The sequence below is a fragment of the Necator americanus genome, chromosome II, assembly GCF_031761385.1.
Source record: "Necator americanus strain Aroian chromosome II, whole genome shotgun sequence".
NCBI lineage: Eukaryota > Metazoa > Nematoda > Chromadorea > Rhabditida > Ancylostomatidae > Necator > Necator americanus.
The window spans coordinates 9206463-9217499 of NC_087372.1; the positions used below are offsets into that span (position 1 = coordinate 9206463).

Below are 11037 nucleotides of genomic sequence, written 5' to 3' on the forward strand. Positions count from 1 at the left end.
TTGGCGATGGTCCCACTCCGATCCTAGCCGCTAGATTTACCGCAACGTTCGAGCACAGCCGCTTACGAAACCGCACCGAACCTCATGTCGTTTTGAACCGACATCGTGTCCGTAGCTCCGCAACCGCCAGCACAACTGCGCCGCTCAGAGCGCACCCATTTGCGTAGCAGCGCCGATCGTCGGGTCATTTTTATCCGACGAGAGCTGGACGAATCGCGTGGACTTTGAAGAATGTCACAGTAAATTCTCATACGTTACAATAAGCGTATAAAAACGTTTTTCTTTGATCCTGCAAGCTTTGAATTTGTGACCTTTCGCTCTATTCTCTGCTATTTATTGTTTTCGATTTTTTTTTCCTATTATGCCTTAATCATATGTGAAGTGAAATTTCAAATTAGGAGTGGTAGAAGAAAATTCTGGAGGGTTTTATGAGTGTTTTTTTTGCTGATTTTGTTTTGATTCTTTTTGTTGATTGTTACTATTTCTGTATCTTAATAAGAATTCATTCGATAGTTCTTTTTATTCTCATTGTCAGTAAACAATAAACAAATAAAATGATTTTTACATGCATCACAGATATTGTCTCGTAGCGACTTTTCCCCCAGTCCAACTTTTGAAATTTTTCTTATACGACGGTGAACGGTGCTCGTGTTCCCACAAATTCTAGTTTGATAGCAAAAGTACAGTAAAGAAAAAGTTCCCTTGAGGAGATGTGAACCAGTTGAAATCGCAGCGAAGCCGCACGGTCATGGAAGGGCACCGTGTCCAAATATGTATTCATTATTTACTTGAAAATCAGTTCTAGTGATTGCAGAATTGATACGGCGACCGAATCATCTCCAACCTAGCAAAAACCACTTTCTTTGTGCACAATTTGTCGGTCAGATTAATGTGAAGGGGGAGTTACCCTTCTAAGTATTGATAACGTAGGGGAAATTATAAATTGCATTTTTTTAACGCAAAGAATTCAAGAATTCCTTTCTGCCCTTACCTAAGGTAGGTATGTTCAACACATCTTTGACAGTTCAATAGAAGTTCCTATCCAACACCGTGACGAAGATCAAATTTGAAGCACTTTCCCTTAAAATTGCTCTATTTTCCTTCAAAGCCTCTAGTAATTTTTCCAAATTCCAGATCTGATGTCTCATTTGTAAGAAGAGGATCTATACGAAACCGAAAAACAACTTGATCTATTTGGCGCCACCGATCAAATTGATCAACTTGATCAGTGAAAATTGAAGTTGTCTCCGAATGATCGCTGACCGGTTACGCTCACAAAATTATCTGTATTGTTTCAGGAAGTGATATAAATGTTTCCGTTCACTTAGATCATTTGAAGAACTACCAAATAGGGCCAACACAAGTTCATTTGAAATTTTCTGTCGTTTTTCAAGGCAAATTATGTGGAAGTTTTTGACCGGCAGAAACATACGTAAGCAAGGGATTTTACGACGGAGAAGCCGTAAAATTCGATGACGCGATGTTGCTACAAGGTCGTTGTGGTTATATAAAGAACCACTGACCGACCAAAGAAACACTTCGAGTTGACAGTGTTTTTTCCAACACACCTTCTTTCTGTTTATCTTGTTCTCCTTCCTTTTCTCGCAATTTTTTTCTGGCATAATCGATTTGTAGGATTTTTTAAGGTAAAATGCTGCCAAAAAGTTTGATACTTATTGGTTTTGTTCTCGTCTCGCTGTCAGATGCGCAACAGTTCTACAATCCATGGGAAGGGCTCAAGTTACTTCCACAGTTCCCCACTCAAGCACCGTCTTATATGAATTACTACAAAGTAAGTAGCAGAGATTATGGAGGTTGTGATCGGAGGGGAAACGTACATGGAGAGAGGAAAACACCACTGAAAAAATCACCCTCTTTATTTCAACTAAATCCATGAGAATGATGCCGCTAAACATCTCAACAACACATTCAATCACTATCGATTTTTCACTATCACTACTTTTTTTCAGGGTTATGGCTATGAAACTGATGATAAGGGGAATGTTTGGGCGGGCAACGATGCGGCTAAAATTATGATTATTGCGAAGTCATCGTATCCATAGAAGTTCTTCTTCTATCGTGTTACGCGTATGCTTCTCATATGTATTGATTTGTACATAGAATAAATAGTAGAGATTTAATGTTGTAGACACGGCAACAAAATTCGCTTTCAATGTCTTATTGAAGAAATCACAGTGGCACAAAACGGAGCTATCTGTAGATGTGTCCATTGCAAGTTAACAGCGGTTGACAAAGGAAATGTCTGGTTGAACTCGTCATTTTTTTTTGAATGTGTCAAATGTCTTGACAGAGAAAAGAATGGAACTGTAGGAACTTGTTCCGTGATAATTACATCCGGAATATTGTTTGTTCGTTTGACGGGGATCATTATTTAGTCTTTCATGACTATTTGTTAAATTTTATGTACATACACCGGGGACTGTCATACCTTGAAACAACATCAAAAATTACATCTTCTTGCGGATGACACATTGAAAAATGTCTTTCTAATTCTGATGGAATTTGTACCACGACACAAATGTGGAAGTTGTTGAGTTGTTAAGATGGGATCAAGGATGAGCAAATTCGGGCTGGAAATTTCTGAAGTCGGAAGTCGGAATTTCAACGGCCGTAAAACTAGGAATATCCAGAAGGAAATAACTAGAGGTCGGAACCAGAAGTACACAGTCGGTTCCCAAAAAAAAGTGTTGGCAACACTGATCCTCTTAGATGTATAATAGTGGAAATCTTCATTTCTTAAACGTAAGGCAAAACACTATAAAACCAAAAAAAAATCGTGACAAGGATAAAAAAAGTCAGTCAAGTGGAACAATCATCTTCTTGCATTGTAGGTGTTCAAGAAAAACCCTAGAAAAACAAAAAAAAAAACAAACAGCACACATATTCGCCGAGAAAAAAATAGAAAGAAAGAGCACTAAAGCAAGAACAAAGTGAAGGGAAAAAACATTGTATTGAGGAAAAAAAAAACATTGGCACTATCAGTTTTGTGGAATAGCGAAAAAACAAAGATGAGCCTCATCACTAAATTTCAAATACACTTGCAAATATCGACCAAATTCTTCAAAGGATTCACCGTAGTTCAAATCAAGAACGTTGTAGACGCTTGAACCGCACTTCAACTAAAGTCTAGTCTACACACTTAAAAAATCCACATCGATTAAAGTGATGCATAAAATGCAAGTTAAAATCACATTCAAACATCAGTACTACAAATAAAAAAAATCAGACTTTTTGGAACGAATTCCAGATAGAAAACTACTGAAGGCCTTGAATGGCAGTATTATAGAGAGAAAGAAAACTTTTTTGCAATGCATTCTCTTTCGTAGGTCTTTTACAATATTCTCGCAATACAGCGGTCAAAAACAACTGGTCACATTCCGTCGAAATGGAGGGGACCGACAAATACGTACCAGCCGGGACCTTGATTAGTGGTAAATTAAAGGCAGCATACCACGAATCTGACGTGGTATGGATTTTCCATGGAAAGCTTCTAGAGACGGCCGTAGATTGCAGAAAACCAGGAAGTTCCGTTCATCTCTCCGTAGTCGTTGTAAAAAACGGCCCGGAAGCCGCCGTTTTTCTACGACGGCTTGCATTGCAACGCGGCACCTCTGGCCACGCGACGCATCGACGAACGAGAGACCTTATTAAAGGTATCACCCCACGAATCTGCGGTGGTACGGATTTTAGGTGGAGTATTCTTATACGGGATAGTAGGTTATGGAGAGGGGGGGGGGCGTGATTCCGTCCATTTCTTCTTAATTGCCGGAAGATACGGCGCGTGCACAAAGCTGGCGCGCTCTAATCGAACTCGTTGTAGAAAATAGCGCGCCGGATCGCTTGAGGCCGTATCGTCCGGATCGCTTGAGGCCGTATCGTCGTTTTTTACGGCAATTAGGAAGAAAGAGACGGAATCACCCTTCTCTCCGTAATCTACGATCCTGTATAGGCATAACCCACCTGAAACTCGTATCACCCCAGATTCGTTGGGTGATGCTTTTAATCCTCGAGAGCGAGCCTTCAAGGATTAATAAAGTCTCTTCAAGTTAAACTAATGATGAATAGTGATGAGGGAACCCGAACGTGTACATAGAGGCGCGTTCTAACGCATTAGGAACTACGGCGATTCCCATGCCAATTCTTACAACGATCACGGAGAGTTGAGCGGAACCACGTAGTTCTCCGCGATCAACGGCGCCGTATAGAAGGTTTCCATGAGAAATCCATACTACGTCAGATTCATGGTATGCTACCTTTGCCACCATTGACATCGGTAGTTCAAAAATTCAAAAGAATCATTATTGAAGAGCGACAGATGCTAAGGTAGTTGGAGGATGGGGGCAGAAGGCGGGACTCGATGTTGGTGAGGGTTCTTTCAGAACAATGTCAGTTGTATAACATGGGTATAACATTAAATTAATTAAATTAAATACTGTAAAATGTGGATCTGAACGCAGTTTTCGTAAAAGACATGTGTAAGTTACCCACCAGCGCTTCTCGTTGATTTCGAATTTTCTTCGAAACCCCTTACCGATTCAATTCATATGTTGAATGGATACCTTATTCGTTTTCAACATATGAAATAACCTCAGAAGTAATCGTGGATGCCTGGAAAATTGAAAAATTAGAAAAATTGAACTGCAAGACTTTTGAAAGGTATTTTCCCACCTCCTAAGTGCACTTGTCAAGTGAAGTTATCTACGATTTAATATCAATAAAAAAAAAACGTTTGCAGTACCGCCTCTTTCATGTCAGCACGAGAAGCTCAATTTCTCAAAGGATAAGAAATAAGTGCAGTGTAAAATAGAAAAAACGTTTCATAACGTTTCAGTGACTTTAACAATATAAGTATTGCAAAAATAAGAAATTTTTACATCTTAGAATGCGAATGTGATGGCGACAGTTTTTACGTCAGCAGTTTAGTAATGGAGAGGACAGAGGAGAATGTGGTTCTGGAACGCATCATTGTTATAAAAGTAGCGCTTGCCACCAACCCTTTAGTTTTCATGTGAATGGTTACTCTAAAAAGTTGTTACAATGTTCACTGGTTGTAGGGCCCTTTCAATTAAGTGGAAGAAGAATCATTCATATTGATAGGCCGTTCTTCCTCGGCGAATTGGTCGCGTGTACAGCGGTTTTCCGTGCGACCTTCTCAACCATTTGTAGTGATGAAGGTTTTTTTTTCTTCCACGAAAAAGGTATCCTTGAAACGCGCATTCAGCGTTTTGGCTGTGACCTGATTCTCGTTTGCTAGAAACAGCACCGCTACTAACTTTTGTTCCAAAATCCGTCGCATACCGTCGGAACTCTTGGGAGTGGCCATAGTTAGACTTTGAAGGCACCGTCCGAAAGTTAATAAGCAGCTGATTCTAAATATGTCTTCAGGGTTGAAGTTTACTCAACAACTGAAAAAGGCGAAGTTCTGCTAATCTTCGTTAATTATAATACTTTCACACCTCCGCTATCCTGCCATTCCCATATATCGCTGATAAATCGTGGATTAATAAGCAGCTCCGAGAACTTGTAGTTTTTTTTTTATTGAACGAGATTTTTGAACTCAGCGCGTCATCACCGTCTATTTCATCCCTCACATTGATGTGAAAAGACCACCGGCTGCAATTCTCCCAACCACGAAAAAAGTGGAAGTTAGGTTTTTTCAAGTGCTTTTTGACAAAGGTTTCTTGGCTTGTAAGGTGAACATTAGAATTTTTGGCTTATGGGTTATGTTTCGACGGACAGGTTTGCAGGACATTTACCAAATTCCAGTCAAATGACAATTCATAGACTGTTAAACTTGCGTGTTTACAAGAACTCGCAATATTTTTCGAAATACAAATGTTCTGTTGTCGGTAACTGGAGCAATGTAAGAAGAAGGACCTTTTTTGTACATATATTCTTAAAGTTTTCATAGAGGACAACAGGAGATGTACAAAGTTTGACACATTTCCATGAAAACCTGTTTTCAGACACCTTTCCACAGCATGCTGTAACTTTTATATTGGCCGATCTCAACTTATTCAGCGGGAAAATCGCTGCACATCGGTTTGCAACTGCATCGATTTTTGTTTGTTAATTAAAGGCATCACCCCACGAATCTGATGTGGTACGGATTTCAGGTGAAGTTTTCGTATACGGGATCGTAGATTATGGAGAGAGGGGTGATCCCGTCCATTTCTTCCTCATTGCCGTAAAAAATGGTCCGGAAGATACGGCTTCGAGCGCTCCGGCGCGCTATTTTCTACAACGAGTTCGATTGGAGCGCGCCACTTATCACGGAGTGCGGACAGCTTTGAATGATTGCATTTGTCTATATGCAACCTTTAGACTTTGGTCCCTTGTGGAGGACAAAACTGCTCTACACGAAGAGGAGAATGGAGGATGGAAGTTGAAATTTGAGTCGTGTTGAACTAGTCTGGAGAAATATGAAAACTTCTATTAAAGGCATCATCCCACGAATCTTGGGTGTTGCGGGTTTCAGGTGCGTTATGCCTATACGGAGTCGTAGACTATGGAGAGTAGGGTGATTCCTTCCATTTCTTCCTAATTGCTGTAAAAAACGGCCCGGAAGATACGACTTCGAGCGTTCCGGCGCGCTACTTTCTAAGACGAGTTCGATTGGAGCGCGCCAACCGTGTATACGAGCCGCATCTTCCGGGCCGTTTTTTTACGGAAATTAAGGAGAAATGGACGGAATCACCCCTCTCTCCATAATCTACGATCCCGTATAAGAATACTTCACCTGAAATCCGTACCACCTCAGATTCGTGGGGTGATGCATTTAATTAACAAACGAAAATCGATGCAGTTGCAAACCGATGTGCAGCGATTGTGAAATATTATTTTCAGAAAGTGTGGGATTTGCAAACTAAATAAAACGAACTGAGTCCAACTGTTTCAATTCTGAATGTCGCAATCATTCAGAACTGAAACAGTTGGACTCCACAAATCTGTTCAAATTGTATTTCTAGAATAAGAAAGAAGATGGAACGGGCTGTAGAAAGCATTATACCTCTATTTGCGGCTGTAGCTTCAAACTCTGAGTAAGAAGGAATTTTAGAGATCGGTCAACGACAAAGAGATCAACAAAGATCGATGCAATTTCAAATCCATGTATAGCGATTTTTTTTCGCTGATTACATTAAAGGCATCACCCCACGAATCTGAGGTGGTACGGATTTCAGGTGGAGTATTACTTATACGGGATCGTAGATTATGGAGAGGGGTGGGGGGGGGGAGGGGATTAATCCGTCCATTTCTTCCTAATTGCCGCAAAAAACTGCCCGTAAGATGCGCGAGTGCACAAAGCTGGCGCGGAAATCCGTACCACCCCAGATTCGTGGGGTGATGCCTTTAATCGATGTGGATTTTCTAACAGTGTGGATTAGAATTTAGTTGAAGTGCGGTGCAATTTAAATCGTTCTTGATTTGAACTACGGTGAATCTTTTGAAGAATTTGATTGATATTTGTAGGTGTATTTGAAATCTAGTGGTGAGGCTCATCCCTCCTTTTTCGCTCTTTCACAAAACTGCCTTTATCGATCAATATTCCAGTTAAGGCATGCTGTGTAAAAAAAAGCAGTTTGAAAACACATTTTCATAGGTCAAAGTTTGTACATCCACAAATGTGCACTGGTGTCTTCCATAGAGACTTCAAGTGAGTTTTTAGAAAAAAAAAGACCAGTCCGGAAGTCCGCTTTCTTCCTCTTTCTTATTATAAATAAAGCCGAATGATTTCATAGTTTTCTTTTTAAACACGTCACTTCTACATTTGGGGACCATTCAAACTTCAGCTTCAAGCTTCAGTTTCACTCCTTCGATATAATATAGACGCAATTTGAAAGCATTACTCAAAGTCTGGATTTTCTTCCCGTTCTCTCCAACGATATGACAGAATGATGTCCTCGCATAAAATGACGCAAGATATGGCATACCTCCGCTAACAAGCAACAGCAGCAATATGAGGGGTCCAAGTGAGGAGAATTTAGATTGTCATGAAGGAAAGTTCCAATGGTTTTCTTGTTATCAACAAATATGAAAGGAAAACAAGGGACAGATGTCACGTAAAGAACCAGATGCTCACTAAAGGACGTAAAATTACACACTCCTTTAAGGACAGTACGGCAAAAATAATAGAATATGTAGAAAGATAAAGGACTCTCCAATTTCCGGGAAAAAAACCTCCGAATTTGCGTCACCTCTTCGGAAACGAGATGTTTGAAATAAGGCCTGAAGCTGAAAAATAGCGGAACTTCTGAAATTTGAAATCAGAGTCAAAATTATCAGAATATTGGAATATCGGAGAAGATATTGATATTCTTACAGCCGTTTGACGTTTGTGATCAGCATAATATGTGCCTGAACTTCGGGATTAAAATGTGGCTAAGATCACTGGACATCGCATCAGCACATTTTCTAATCGAGCAAAAAATTTTTGAAAAAATGCACTATAAATTAAAATAATTATTGGGGTATTTGTGATAGCAGGCATTTGATACAGTTGATTCAACCGGGATCAGTCGCATTCACGTTCAGATATCAGAAGTAACTTGAGGATATCGCCAATGGTCGGGTAAAAAATCATCCTGAACCAATCAGTCACAAATTCCTTAGATCTCCTGACATTAATCAAAACGCCACATGGAGCAGTGATTTGCAGGGCGTGTTTGTATAGAAAACCAATTTTTGTTTTATGGTTTAGAAAAAACGTCACTCTTTTATGATTACAAGGAAAGCTGTCAATTATGCAATGTCAGCTGTTCTGATATGTGTATCACCTCATTGATGCAAAGATTAAGCTTCTTGGACAAAAAGAACATGTGAAAATCTTAAGCACGTATCAAAGAAGGATCAATCCTTCAATTTTCAAAAAAGTGCTTTCAAATTTTGTCCCCATTTTTGTGATTTGGAACAAAAGTTCTTTTCGAATATTTTACTCGTTAATTAACACAAACTTGTCAATAAAAAGCAGACTCTCCATAAAGGAAACAGAACAAAACCATTAATCTTTCCATAGGTTTCATGAGGGGTTTCTTTTTTTTTGAAACAGTTGGATCAAAAATTTGGTCTCACTGGCACATTGCCAAGCGACATCCTGCAACGAAGGTTCCTGCAGAAAGATTTGCTTGGTAGACAGACGAACGAACCATGTGGTTCAGAAATTTTTGATCCTACTGTAGCGTTGTCAATGACGCCGTCGTCGCTTTACAATACGATAGCGAGCATTCTAACAGTTTAGAGCCACCACCGAATTCCTCAGAAATTGGAGTTGGAACAGCTTTCTCTTCGCGTCGTACGTTATTTTTCTACTCAACTGTCCTTAATGGTAAATAACATATTCTTCTGGTTGCAACAGCCAACCTATTGTCGGGTCAAAACGACCTGAAGCCTGGTGCTGTTACGTAAGCGGCTGTGCTCGGACCGATGCAGTGGTGCTAGCGTTTCAAGCGAGGTGGGACCCTCTTTATCCGTACTTATCGTTGCAGTCAGATTATTGGCTTGCAGTAATGAGCGCAGCTAACGAGTATTCGACCTCGAAGAACGCAGCCGCTTACGCAATTGCACCGAGCTTGATCAGTGAATATAGTATAGTACATACAGTCGGGTCAAAATGACATGAAGCTCGGTGCGCTGCGCTCGAAGCGGTGCGGTGGAGCATGTACGTAAGAAAGAAAGGGACCCTTGTTAGCACCACTCATCGCTGCAGTTCGCGATAGTCTCACCTCGATTCTAACTCGCTTCTAATGCAGCCGCTTACCCAACTGCAGCGAACTTCATGTCGTTTTGACCCGACCATAGTACCATGGTGAAGTCTTAAGCAGAGCTGAATGCGGACCAGGATAACCTAAAATGCTCAGCATATGGTTGTCGATTGAGATAAAGTCATACGAAGTTGATGAAATGATTTTGATTCTCTCCTGGCATACGATTTAAAAAAAAATCTCTTGGCAGCACACCACGAATCTGAGGTGGTGCGGATTTCAGGTGGAGTATTTGTACACGTGATAGTAGATTATGTAGAGGGGTGTGATTCCGTCCACTTCTTCCTAGTTGCCGAAAAAACGGACCGGAAGATACGGCTTCGAGTTTTGGCGCGCTATTTTCTACAACGAGTTCGGTTGGAGCGCGCCAGCGTTGTACACGCGCCGCATCTTCCGTGCCCTTTTTTACAGCAATTAGGAAGAAATGGACGGAATCATCCCCCTCTCCATAATCTACTATCGCGCATACGAATACTACACCGGAAATCCGTACCACCCCAGATTCGTGGAGCGATATCTTCAAGAGTTTTGACAGAAGTTCCGCTTAGGTTTTTTTTTCTCATTGTGAACAACAAGATATTTGAATATTCTTTTCCTACTTCTCTTACCCTTCAGTTGGTTTTCGATTTAAAAAATCGCACTAAAAGTGCAGCTGAACAGTGATGTATTGTAGCATTTTGCAAAAGAATCGTGTGATGTGGCTTATCAATCATGAGGAGCAAAAATTACTTCTGCCAAAAATGGTAGGTAAACATTCCGTGATAAGATGTACACATATATAATACAGCTACAGTAGAATGTGTCCAACAAAGCGTTGTTTCATAGATTCTTCTTGAGACGATGCCTCTCTTTTGTTAGCTCTTTTTGATTTCTCCTAGCTTTGCAGTTATAATAACATCCTACAGGCATCACTGAAAGTAATGTATGCGAGAATGATACACATTTGACTCAAATAACGTGCTATTATTGTAAAATAAAGCATAGTCTAGGAGAAATTGCAAGAAAATCCCAAGTTTGTTCTGTAAAGTTTGTAAGTTAAATTCAGCTGAGTTCTGTGTTCTCTTAATCTTCTCTATAATAAACATTTGTGTTGCGTTTTCAAATAAATGGGTATAGAATCTAATAATCACGTGAACAAGGAATTAAGAATAAAATGGAGAGATCAACGGAAAAAAAAATTAGGATCTATCATTTGTCTCTTCGATGTAGCTATATCGTCGCCTAATTGATTATACCCTGCTAATTGTTTCTTTTCAGG

The 11037-nt window shown here is 40.1% G+C and overlaps 2 protein-coding genes across 2 annotated transcripts; one reads left to right on the plus strand and one right to left on the minus strand.

Annotated features, from left to right (window-relative positions):
* Positions 1–1651: 1651 nt before the first annotated feature.
* Positions 1652–2063, plus strand: RB195_017245 (uncharacterized protein; the record flags this gene model as incomplete). Its single annotated transcript, XM_013450294.2, has 2 exons — positions 1652–1792; positions 1971–2063. The coding sequence occupies 2 exons, from the start codon at positions 1652–1654 to the stop codon at positions 2061–2063; spliced, it is 234 nt and encodes a 77-aa protein (XP_013305748.2).
* A 936-nt stretch (positions 2064–2999) lies between these two features.
* RB195_017246 (uncharacterized protein) lies at positions 3000–9822 on the minus strand (the record flags this gene model as incomplete). Its single annotated transcript, XM_064184165.1, has 5 exons — positions 3000–3140; positions 4510–4536; positions 4609–4629; positions 7953–8100; positions 9776–9822. 5 exons carry the CDS (start codon positions 9820–9822, stop codon positions 3000–3002), a joined length of 384 nt encoding a protein of 127 aa, XP_064040046.1.
* Positions 9823–11037: the final 1215 nt, after the last annotated feature.